Source organism: Charadrius vociferus, unplaced genomic scaffold, assembly GCF_000708025.1.
Source record: "Charadrius vociferus isolate BGI_N301 unplaced genomic scaffold, ASM70802v2 scaffold140, whole genome shotgun sequence".
In the NCBI taxonomy this organism is placed as follows: domain Eukaryota; kingdom Metazoa; phylum Chordata; class Aves; order Charadriiformes; family Charadriidae; genus Charadrius; species Charadrius vociferus.
The window spans coordinates 387,810-400,442 of record NW_009646406.1 but is presented as its reverse complement, the minus strand read 5'-3'; the positions used below and the strand labels follow the sequence as shown (position 1 = coordinate 400,442).

The window sequence follows — 12,633 nt, the reverse complement described above, 5'->3', positions numbered from 1 at the left end:
TCAGCCTCGCCTCAGCTCGTGCAGCTTGTGGGCCACGCGCTCCAGCTCGGCCTCGATGGCGGCCAGGCTCTCCAGCTCCTGGTCCTGCAAGGAAAGCCCGGGACAGGCGTCAGCGGCCATGGGTGGGCAGGCTTTTATTCCCCCCACCCCACCCCATAGCTATGGGAAGCCTTGCCCAGGGCGAGCTGCCAGGGGTGGCACGAGCACGGGCCGCTTCTCACCCTGTCCCCTCAGCCCGCTCCTCTGGACAGATGTTGTCTGTGCGTAACTCTAATTAGTCTTCTAACCTGAAATCGCTGCAACCAGTGATGGGGACAAGACACGCAGCTCCTGTCCTTCCCCAGCCCCACTGCCGGGCAGGGCAGCCCCCAGAAGGGTCTCTCCCTGCAGAGCCTGGGGCTGGAGGGAGATGGCTGCCGGGGGACCGGGGCTGGGGTGGGTGCTGCCAGACGGCCCCGGGCGCCTGTGTTGAGGCAGCGGTGACAAACCAGGACGGGCATGGGTGCCTGCCACCCACAGCAAGGACAGTGTGTGCCCCGCTGGTGGCGGGGACGGGGGGGTCCCCTCTCCCCGTGCTGCGCTGGGTGTCCACATGCACCTCCAGGGCCAGAAGAGGCTTTTCCATTTGGGAAAATGGTGACTGAGGGAGCCATCAGTTTAAAGGCTCATGCTGCCCATCACTTGGTGGCCTTTCTGTAGTGGCTGTTGTGCATCTATGCCATCACCTGAAGCTATTTTATCTGGCGCAGGTACTCAAACTCATAACTGTGTGGCTTTGTCTGAACTCCCATCAAACGCAACTGTCCCTGTCCCGCTGCCAGCCCCAACCCTGCCTGTCTCTCACAGCTGCATCTCCGGGGGCTTGCCCAGGGCAGCAGCAGGCTCTGCGAGAGCCAACTTGGGGCCATCCGTGCTAAAAGTGCATTTTCTGCCAGCAGAGCTGAGGCGAAGGTCCCCCTCCTGTGTGGAGGGAGCGGTGCTGTGCTGCTGCCTGCAGCAGCCACCAAGCACAGGGCAACGCTGAGCCACTGGCCTGCACTGCATGAGGCCAGAGTGAAAAAAAATAAAGAAAGTATGCTAAAAAAAAAAAAAAAGGCATTTTTCTCATCCCTGAACTATTTTCCTGAACAGGGAAAAAGTCGCCCTGCCCCTCCGCACAGCCCTTGGCTCAGCCCCTGGGAAGGCTCTGGTGTGCTGAGCCCTGGCGAGTGCAGGGGATGGCGCGCACAGCCCCGGGCTGTGCCCATGTTGGCCTCACTGGCCAAGCCATGCAGGCACATAGCCCAAAAGCCAGGAGAGGGGACAGGGTGGCAGCTGTTCTGGCAGAGACAGAGACAGAGCCTGTGCCTTCCGTCACTGCCAGGTGACCAGTCTGATGCCTCCTCACTATCTCCCAGAGGCCCTGACCTAGTTTTTTTAAAAAAAAAAACACCAAAATGTTTTGTCGCAACTGTAAACATTGCAGTTTTGCAGCCTCAGCAACCTCCTTCCCCATCCCTGTTCGGAGGCTGAGCCCACCACCTTGCAGACAAGGCTGGCAGGGGTGGTTGGGGAGCAGCCTTCTTCGGGGAGCGACCTAGGACATGCGCAGATGGTGGTGATGGGGCAGATGGGGCAGATGCCCACCTCCTCAGCAGGCACCCGCTGCATCCTCGCTCGGCGCCGAGACATCTGGCTTTGCTTTGAACCAGCACGACTGGAGATGCTCTCTGAGTGGGGGATGCTGAGGGGCAATCTTTGGGCAATGTTTTGGTGCATAACTAAGGCAAGAGGGGTGTTTTGGAGGCAAGAGAGCTGCAGCAAACTGGATCCACTCCCCTGCTGCCCCGGTCTGTTCCCAGGCACCCAATCGTGGCTTGTCCCAGAGTCAACATCCGCATACCCCATGCCTGGAGCTGGGCCTCAGGACAAAGGCAAAACCGCCACTCCTGGCTGCCAGGGAGGTGCTGAGCTACCACATAGCATCACACGAGGTACCAGGGAAGGAGGTGTCTAACTTTGGAAGCCTGGCTCAGATATATTCACATATATTCATATATTCACATATATTCATATATTCACAGCCATTTCCACTGCAATGCCTCAGCTCTCTCAATACAGCTGCACCCTGGTTTGCCTCTGTAAGAGGTCTGATGCTACTCACTCCATCCCTAAGCCAGGGAAATTGTTCCCTTTGACCTGGAGGGGCTTTGGGACACAAGACCCGACCCCAGGCTTCAGAGACAGCTCTGGTCACCTTGTCCAGCGCAAAACCAGTGCAAAAGTCCTGCCTTATTTTTAAGAGTCTCTGGGGCAGGGGATGTTTTTCCACTAGTCACTAAAACAAGGAAAAAAACCAAGGGCACAGACAGGTGCAGGTCTCAGTAATACCCAGGGCTGAATGGCTAAAAAGTCACCAAGCATCTCCTTAATGTTACAGAGAACCGATGCTGGCTGCATAATGCCAAGGTACTATCTACATCTCCAAACATGGTTTGGATTCCTGAGTAATAACCGTGTGGGATTAATTCTTAAGGCTACGTACACCAACCTCCGTTCTCCTGTTAGCGCTGCCTTCCTCATCCTTCTTTTCTTCAGGCATGGGAGCAAGCGGGAAGCCTCCTTCACTGCTGTCCTCCTTCGAGTGGTGCTTCCACGACCTTCTCACATCTTCCTCTGGACTGCTGAAGTCATACTTGTGGGACCTGAACACCATTTTCATGGACCTGTCTGGGTCTTCCTCACTATCATTTTCCTCCATGCGCTTCTTCGACGTCAGCTGCTTGGCCAGCTCATCCATTTTGTTCCACCTCTTGGAGTCTTCCCACTCCCTGGAGGACTCCTCCTCTATCTCATCACTTTTGGCATCCCTGGTCTGGAAGGTGTCCTTCTCCCCCTGCATCCCCTCGTCCTCCAGGTGATGCCTTCCTCCTCTCAGAGCCCGGGGCTGCTCTTCTTCCTCCTCCTCAGAGCTCTGCCCGTCTTTGCCAAATCCCAGAGCATCGTCGTTATCTGAAAGAGCATTAAATACAACAGTGAGCACAAGCGTTAACTCGGTTACGCTCCACCTTTGAAGCCAGCCTTCAGGGGCGATACAAGGTGGGTTTCCTGACTCAGGCCCATTTTCCCAGGATTCTGGAGATACCCATTCTCACGTCACCATGTCAGTCACAGGGCTTGGAGGCAGCAGTCAAAAACCACGTAGGAAATTCAAGAAAAAGAAACTAGTTGTCCCTGGGTGCTATGAAAACTGAGCAGCAGGCAGCTGCTGGGCCCATGTTACCCGCTGTGCGGGGACCCACGTGGTCAGGTACTTGCCGGGGGGTGGGGGTGGCTGTCGGCGCGGGTATTTCTGTAAACCCGGTAAGCACCTGCCTGAACTTTTAGGCTTTAAAGCCTCTTATCCGTCTGCTCTCAGCTTACCCCGGGTAGGTATCTGTGTAGTCGTCTGGGATACGTACTGTCATCTCCCTGCATCTCCTCAGCCTCCTCGTCCTCCTCAGCCAAATCAAGTGACCTCTCTTCTTCTGTAGGGTCCTCCTCTGCAGCATCGTCTCCTCCGTCGTCCTCCCGCTCCACACGCTCCCCTGCTGCCTCCTTGCTCTGCTCCTGGCCCTGCCTGGATGGCTGCTCTCCCTCATCCTCAAGCTCCAGGCTGTCCCTGGAGCCTCTAGGCTGCTCCTCTTCATCCCCTCGCTGCTGCCGCTCGTCCTCACCGAAGTCTTTGCTGATGTGGTTGTCCAAAGCTTCATCTCGCTGGGCATCCTCTGCGCCCCCGATCTCGTTGCTCTCCCCTTCCTCCTGATCCTCTTTCTCTCCAGGGTCAGCATCCCGTGGCCTGGGCTCCCTCTCCTCCAGGCTGTTTTTTCCTTCCTCTCTTGAATCCTCATTTTGCTGGCTTTTCTGCTCAGCCAGGGACCCTGTGGGCTGCTCCTCTTCAGGGCGCTCCCCTGCCGCATCTGCAGAGGGAGGAGCAAGAAGCAACACCTCTCCTGAGAGCTCGTTTCACAACCAGCAAAGCCCGCGTGTGGCTTAGGGAGCTTCAGCCCCGCTCAGCGAACTGCTTAACCAGCCCGTGGATCCTTTCGCAAGTCACTTCAACATATGTTTGCGTTCAAGCGAGCCGGTGCTCTCACTGGTGCCTGCTCTCCTGAAGAGACTCGCCAGGCTGAAGCGAAACATATGCCGAAGTGCTTTGCTGCGGCACGCTCCTCGGCACCATCTCTTGAGACGCCAGCAACAAACTTGCCCCGCGTGAAATCAGATCGCACGTAAAATGGAATGATTGAGCAGTGTGATACGGCACTTGCTTGGCTCTCCCCTCTCCGAGCACTGCGCCAACATCATCACATCCTTATTTCTCCCACCAGATCGAAAAGGGACCCGGTGCTGTTTGCGGGCAAGCCAGAGGGAGGAGGGGGGGCAGCTCTGTGTCTGCAAAGCAGCTGCTCAGCAGGAGCTTAGCGTGGGCTGGGTATTGGCTCTTGCTCGTGTCAGAGACTGGCCTCTTTTAACATAATTAGCCACTTTGCAAAAGAAAAGATGGGGGGCTTAAGAGCAGTGGGAAAAGCCAGATGGGTATTGAAGGGTGAGTGTGCCCCCATGCAGGGCTGAGGAGTGTGCTGGGGTGAGGGGATGCAGAGAGGCGGTCACGCAGGGCTGGTGAGCACCAGTGACACTGCGCTGGTATCACTGAGCTGCCTGCGGGCCTGGATGGCCCAGTGGGCCACGCTTCATTCTCATGCAGTTGCCACACTGCTGGAGCAAGAGGTTCAGGTCTGCCCCAGCAGGAGGGAGACTGAGGGCCACCCATCCTCTCCGTTGGCTTTTGGCCGTGCTGGCTGCAGCAGCAGCCCCCAGGGGTATCACTCCTCATCGCTTTGGGCAGCTTTGGGCTGATGTTGCGGCATCGCTGTGCTGCCGTGGCTCAGCCACATGCCCCAGAGCCTGCTCAAGACCCTCTGCAGGGGTGCTGCTGCTGGATGAGAAGTCACCTCACCCCACATTGGCATCCTGATGGGGAAAAGGGAAGGAGCTGAACCCTCCTTTCTGCTACACCGCCTGTCTCTAGCCAGGCCATAGAAACCCAGTGACAGGGGGAAATCCCAGCTGAATGTGGTCTTCCCAAGATGCAGGTGTTTTGTATGGGTGTGTGCACTGTGTGTATCCCAAGTTCAGTTTTCCCTTGAGAGATCCATAACCTAGCATCTTGCATGCCTGGGACACAGGGACAGCAGGAGCAGACCCAGATCACTCTTGCCTATATCATTAAGTCTTTCAGAATGGGCTATCCCTGGCTGTGACTCATTTTAAGCATTAGGAGTGAGCGATGGTGTTGGCAGCAGGGTGGAAAAGATCAGTAGCAGTTTGGTAACTTGACCGTCACCGGTTACTATAGCTCAGAAATTACACGTTATTTAAGCTGGCAAATAAGAACAAAGCAAACACCGGGTTGCGTGTGTGTGTCAGCGACAGTATCAAAGAAGATGCCTAAATGAGCAGCAGATGGACATATCAAGGCTGTTAGAAAGAACATCCTTGTTTACAGCCTGACCTGGATTTCCCTGGGGGGGAGGCTGACACTGACCTCTCTGCTTGTTCTTGTCGTTCTGACTTTCAAGGACTTCGGAAAGTTCATCTTCGAAGCCACTGTTTTTCTTCTGCTGCTGAGTTCTCTCATTGGCACCTGCATTAAGTAACAGAAAGCAGGGAAAGGCAACATCCCCGGCTGTGGTACAGAAAGTAGGGGTAGGAAAAGAGTTCTGTGCCCTTTATAGTTATATACATATTTTCTACAATGGACAAGTTTGCCAAAGGGGAGCTGTGAGGAGAAGTGAGACTGGAGGATACATGAACCAACTGCAGCAACAAAGCCACCATCAAAAACATCGTCTGCAGGAAAGAAAAAGGTCTCTAAACAAACAGAGAAGCAGGGTTGCTAGGAAAACTAATATTGATGGAGAGCTAGGGAATAAGAGCTGCTGAACTGCAGCACACTGAGGCCAACAAAAGACTTAAGCATCAGAATATTGAAGGATAAAAGTGACCTCCTTCCAGATGCTGCCCAGGTACCTCTGTTGAAGTGAACACTGAGAGCCCCTGTACCTCCTGCCTGCTCCTGGGGGCCCCTCTCCCCAGGTGCTACCCTCCCACCACTCCCCCAGAGGGAGGAGCAGCATTCATTCCCACTCCCCGGATGGACCATGGCCCCAAGGCCCCACACCTTAGCCCCTGGGGTTATACACCCAGCTCAACAAAAGCGACACCCTGGAGAAAGCGCTGCCTGAAGGCAGCACGAGCTGGAGGTCAGAGCACAGCTGTGCTGGCAACCAGAGCTCCCCAGGCAGCTCTATCCCACCGGGAACCACAAGCCAAGCAAGCCCTGTCTGACCCAGCTCATGCTCTGCTTCTATGCCTTAGGGGGACAGAAGTGGATGGTGTGGGCTCTCCAGCCTGAGCAGGGCCAGCTGCAGCCAGCGCAGAAGAGACCGAGATAAATACCTTTGCTTTTCCCTTGGGCTACACGACTCTCCCATCCCCAGTCACTGTGATCCAAAGATTAGAGCTCATGTTAGCCCAGACCAAAACGGTGTGATGGGCTTAAGCCAAGGAAAGAACGGAGCGAGATGCACCTCTGTGAAACAAGCCCCTTCACATGGACTCCACGCTGTACGGCACAGCCTGTCTGATAGCTGAGCGCTCCCCCTCACAACCCTGGTGTGCCTGGGCAGCAGCATCCCAGTGCACTGAAGAGGCCCAGGTTTCTTTCTTCTGGATCACCAGAGCATCCACGGAGCCTGTCTGGGGTCACTGTGCAGCTGGCCCCTCCGCAACTGGGACTTGGGCAGTGACCAAACTACTGCTTTGAGAGCTGCATGGGGCCCTCTCCTAACACTGAGTTCCTGAATTTTCCCTCTTCCTTCTCCCTGATGCCTCTGTGGCTTCCCTGCTCTGAAAGGAGTCTGGTGGCACTGCATCCAGCCACCCCCAGAAGCTGTGCCACACAGGAGCAGGGCACAGGGACAGCCTGGCGAGGAAAGGCTGCCATCTGGGTTACCCCAAGGAGAAGGAGGAGGGAAGGCCAGGAGCTGCTCTCCTTCCAGTGTGAGGAGAGCCCTGTTGCAGCCTCAATGGGGCCACCCGCATCGAGGGGCCTGTACCGGCTTTGAAGTAGCTGTGCATGGGACCTGCAGACCAGCTCTGAGGACCTGGGCACCTGACAACAGCCCTTTTTCCCACTGCACACCCTTTGTACAGTTCTGTGCTGCTGCTGCTCCTACATTGACAAGTGGTGAGCTGCCCACACCTCTCCAAACCAAAGGAACTTGCATTCAACCTAAGGAAGCCAACAGGAAAATCCCCACTGGGGGCTTTCATTGGGGTCTCTTAGGTGCAAGTCCTGCTCGATGCTCAGTGAGGCTTCCCTTCTGCCAGACCTGGATTTAGTACTAGACTCCAGCTGCACAAACAGTGAAGGTTTTCTTGTCTTTCATTCTAGCTTGGGAGCTGGTGGTTATTTGTTGAATTAAATTACAGTATTTCCTTTTAGGGTTCTCCCACCCCAAAAGGCCTATACTCTGCATCGCCACCAAGTTGCAGTGACAGTCATCTAAATCATCAGGTGCACACTGGAGTTACTACAAGCAAAATCTCTGTCCCCACTCACCCAATCTCTGCTGGAAGTCCTGCAACTAGATTTCCTAGGGCATATTCATATGATGTCAAATTAATGTAAAATAGAAAAAAACAACTCCAACAAACAATAAAACTGTGCAAGGAGCTACAACAGAGGAAACCCCTCTTCCCAAAAACTGTAGTGAAACTGTACCTTGAGCTGCAATTTCCTGAAGTTCCTTCAATAAATTTTGGTGGCGAAGGATAGAAATGATACGTTCATCTGCAATAGAGGAGACTTGGTACAGAAGGTGGTCAGACAACCTCTCCCCACCCCCAAGAAATGAAAAAACAACCCCAAATGCCACATCCTTCTTTGTTTACTCTTTTCTCTCCCTTGGCCTGATTAGCTGCCACGTCTCTTAACTGTGTGGTTAAGATGACAGGAAGGTCCCACGAAAACCAGTCAACTTCATGTCACCCAGCGCCTCCCCTGGCTGCGGTGCCAGCATGATGCATGGCCTTGGCTGAGCAGTGACTCCATCCCTGCTTCTGGGGCCTGGTGCAGCCTGGTGGGGTGACCCCAAGGAAGGCGAGTGTGTCATGGCCCCCTTGTCAGGTGCTAGAGCGTGTCAGGGCAGGACCAGCCCCTGCTTGTATCTCTGCCAGATCTGCTCTTGCTGATACCCAGCGTTAAATCTGAACCTGTACCTCCTCTGAGTGTTTCTAGGCATTCCTCGCTGATCGGCAGAGGGTTTGGCTTCGATAAAGTATCAGAGATGACCTCTACGATGCACTTCATCACCTAGAAAGAGACAAAAATACAAATTAAAGCACTGCTTTATTGTCTTTTTTTTTCCCCTAAATCTATTTTTTACCAAGGCTAAAACACAGCAGATGATGGCACAGATCCTCCTGCTTTTCTGGTCGAGTCAGAACTGAATGTTCGGTTCCTGTTTTACCTAACGCAGGAACAGAAGGTACCTCCCGAAACTGAGAAGTGAGCAAATGACACACGGCGATGGAAAGAGCTTCTTCAGCATGATGCACACTTCCACTGAGGATCTCGCTACTCTAGCCCATCTCAGAGGCTGGGCACATCAGGAGATTAAAGGGGATCTGGGTATGTACATAGAGAGTCAATATATCTCAACCTGCATCTCATAAAAGGGCTCAGTGGGAGGTTGTAGAGAGCAACAAGTGGTCAAGATCTTCAAGAGGTGACCTTGAAATCTGCAAGCTCATTGAGCCCTGGGAAGGGCACTGTAGTTAGACTTCAGCCAGGCATGGAGGGTGACATGAGGCAAATTGTACTTCCCAACACGGATGAGAAATACCAATCTCAAGCCCTAGAGAAAGAAGACAAGACACTCCGGAGAAGTGTTTGACCCTGTGTTTGAGTGTTAAAATCATCTATTATAGACTGGAAGAGCTATTCATGGAGGCAAGTCATCTGAAAGCAAAGAAGTTCCCACACTTGCCTCCGAAGAATTTGCAACTGCCTGAGGCAGCTTCCCAGACAGGATGAACTCTGCGCCTCCCCTTTCCAGCAGCCTATTTTTTTCGGTGCAAAATGAGAAGATTTATTAATCGAGTTTGTCACTTGTACCGAGACTGCAGGCTCTTCACCCCTGCAGCTGCAGCACCACCGATCCCACAGGGATCACCCAGTGCTGTATGTGCGGTAAGAAAATGAAAGCCAGAGGCGCAAAGGCAAGGTAGCAGCTCTGGCAGGGGGGAAAGTACCCTTGCCACACTGAGACACACCACCGGGACCCCTGCTGTGCAGTCATGGTAGACCCAAATGGTCACACAGGAGAGAAAGCAGCATTCTCTGCAGTCCAGTGCAGGCTCCTTAGTTCAAAAGGATGGTTATTTATAAAGCAGCCCAGAAAGCATGCAGAGCTCATGAGTGCCTGTGGAAAAAAGAGGCTAAATTGAAAAAAAAAATAAATAAAAGGATACAAGTAAGCCTTGGGGACAAAGAACTCGCTCACTGAGCCTCTTTCTTCTGATGATTTCTGCAGGCAGCCCTAAGAGTCCTGACCTCCCTCACAAGGTGCCATTCCCAGGAGAGCAAAGCACTGCGGCTGCAGTAGAAATTAAACACAAGTCAGCAATTCCCAGTCATCTTCAGGGTTGCCCATTCAAGCAATTGGATATATTCATTGACCAGCTGGAATGGGCAAATTTTTGCCCTGTGTAAGGAGACAATTCTGCTTTTGCAGATCACAGCCATAAAATGCTGAACTCTTAACTATTTACACAGTTTGAGGGGATTGTCTGCTGGATTAAAAATGTTACAGGAGAGATCTAACAAAAAGAAAGCAGGGAAATTTCCCTGGTATCATTCTCTTATACCACAAGCAATCCATTAATATTGATTTTAGATGACTTCGAGTCACTTCACTCTACCATTATATTGAACAAACCCCAGATTCTGATACTTCCCTCCCACGTTTCCCAACCTCTGGAACCACTTATTGCAGCTGTATTCAACGCAGCCTCAGAAGTAAGGACTTTCTCAGCATGAGAAATCAGAACCTGGTCCAATGAAACACTCTGTACAAGCTTTTTGAGGACTTCTAAGCTGATCTAAGGTCTTTGTCTGAACACAAAGAAACACATCAGTCACCACAGAAATACAGCCAACTCTGTGGAGGAACTTTGTAACATAATAAAACGAAGAGTGCAGTCATTCCACAACACTCTCCTTGACTTTTTGTAAGAGCAAGTCTTGCAGAGTGAGACTTCACAAGGTCATGAAATAACAGCCTGCAGTAGGAAATGAAGGAGATTCTGTCCAAATGAATGTAATTAATCCAGTGCAGAAACTCGGACTGGAATTTTGCCACAGCTATCTTCTAACTGTGAGCATGTAACTAGATCCTTAAGAGCTGCTCATGCTGTCCCTACACAGAAATCTCCAAAGGATCATGTCCTTATAAGGACAGACTTCATGACTTTTGAGCACGGCTGTGCTCAGGCCCTTCTGAAATGTATGCTTGTGAGTAGGAAACAGTGTCTTTTGAGCACAAGAGTGAGCAAACACCAGAGATACTGTAAATGTGTTGGTCGTGTTTAGTTCCCCATGGAAAGCCCTCAGTGTAAGAGAAGTCAGACGAACTGCCCAGGAAAGGCCTGCAGATGCTGACTACCCTTTTCAGAGCCCCAATCCACCCACAAATGCTGGTGGCACAGAGTATATCCACAGCAGCATGGTGTGTAGGAAGAGGTGTGGTGCTCACTGCAGTACCCATGTAATGATATCCTTGCCCTGATCTGTCCCATGAGGCCAGGACTTCCTTCACTGAAATGTTGTGTCTCAGAGGGAGGTGAAGGCAGAAGATCCCTAACGGCTCCTTCCAGTTGCAGCAAAAATCAAAAGAAAGGTGTGGTCTGATTTTGCTCTCAGCTAGAGCATGTGTCAGTGAAGTACCCAGGGAGGGGACAGCCTTGGGAGACAACCCTTCCTCGGTGGAAGCATTGCCATGGAGTCACACCAGCTTCTGAAAAAGCTAGACGTGGCTTGTTGGGAAGTGCCATATAGAACATATTAGGGAATAGATCTCATTGAGAAAAACTGTAGAGTTAATGGATTGTCCCACCAGATGCCCCATCCCACTCTGGCACAGCCCCTTGAAGGGGCAAGTGTTTGCCCTCTGTCCCTTTTCTCAGTTAGCAGCACAGAGCCTGAAGAAGGCAGACACCTGGTGGCTCACAGCTCATGGCTCAGCCCCAGCAAGGGCTAAGCAGGCTAAAGGTCTTAACAAAGCAACAGCTCTCCAGGCCCAGGCACATCTGACAGGACAGGGGGAAGAATATCTCATGGCATTTGCCCTGTGGGTAACAACAAGCGGAGACACTGTACAATGGAGCCTGTGGCTGAGAGTGACGTGAATGTGCCTTCCCCTACTGCTGCCTGGGGAAAAACATTATGTGGCTAAAAGATTTCAGGAAACAAAGACATTCAAGAAGTAGAGGTGGAAAAGGCCGGTGCTTCCCTTCTAGATCTTAATTTCAGTAGAAATCTTAGCAGCTAAGAGATCAGCTCATCTGAAAGACTACGTGCATTATAATATCAGGAAGGAGACGTCTGTCACAGATCAACACAGGCAAACACACCGATGCAAAGGTGCCGAAAGCCCACTGGGAGTGCACACACTTGTTAAGTGCAGCTGTAACTGTCAGAGAGGTAAGACACAGATGTATGCACAGAAGCCTATAAAAGAAGGTTGGAGAGGTCAGCCAAGTGCTGCACTGCTTGTAGACATCCAGACAGGCTGAGCAGCAGCTGAGGACAGATTAGCAAGCTGAGAGTAGCCAGTTGCCTATTTTTCAGGAACATGAGTGTTTAAGTAACACACCACACACATACAAACACAGATGTATACACACCCCCAAACACACACGGTTCCAGCAATGCCCTTTCCTGAATCACATCTCCCCCTACTCTCCCCTGAGTCACCTCCTGTTGGGAGCTTTGAAAAGCTGAAAATAGCAGGACTGGGGAGGGTTATACCCAACCTCCATCCCCAGCCTCACCATTCTCCAGACAAGCTTGTTTGGTCCCTCTGGTACATCCTGAGGGACTTCCTTCCTGCCCAGGTGCCCACAAGCAGATGCACAAAGGGTAAATCTTGGGGGGGGAGGGAGGAGAGGAGGAATCCTGCTGTAGGCATCTCCTGCAAATCCCTGGCACTTCCTACAGGGTGTTTCAGCAGGGGCAGCCAAAAGCCTGACAGCTAGGTGGAGGTTAAACATCACATCCTTCAAATTCATTTGCCCCTTCCACTACAGGCCCATCCTTACCTTAGTGTCGCCTTTATTCATGTCGTTTGTCACGGGAAGGGAGATGGCTGTGAAATGAGGGGAGGGCAAAAAAAAGAGAGCTTGTTATTCACCTCCACTGGGAGACAAGCAAAGAAATCTTATCCTGCTAAAAAAGGTAGTGGAGAAGAGGGGCATCTTGCTCTGGTGGAAGTCGTCTTTTGGTACAGCAGCTGAATGTGTGCATTGTGCCCCCCTCAGTCTTCCCTG

General features: G+C 52.3%; 1 protein-coding gene across 1 annotated transcript in view; it reads right to left on the bottom strand.

The window, feature by feature from the left end:
- Positions 1-12,633, bottom strand: part of CHGA (chromogranin A (parathyroid secretory protein 1)) — a 13,122-nt gene continuing 489 nt past the window's right edge. Inside the window, exons 2-8 of the mRNA XM_009895387.1 lie at positions 12,406-12,452; positions 8,305-8,398; positions 7,808-7,876; positions 5,567-5,665; positions 3,441-3,938; positions 2,531-2,991; positions 1-84 (exon numbers count right to left, since the gene is read on the bottom strand). Coding sequence (XP_009893689.1) covers positions 1-84; positions 2,531-2,991; positions 3,441-3,938; positions 5,567-5,665; positions 7,808-7,876; positions 8,305-8,398; positions 12,406-12,452 — 1,352 coding nt within the window. The remainder of the gene's footprint in view (positions 85-2,530; positions 2,992-3,440; positions 3,939-5,566; positions 5,666-7,807; positions 7,877-8,304; positions 8,399-12,405; positions 12,453-12,633) is intronic.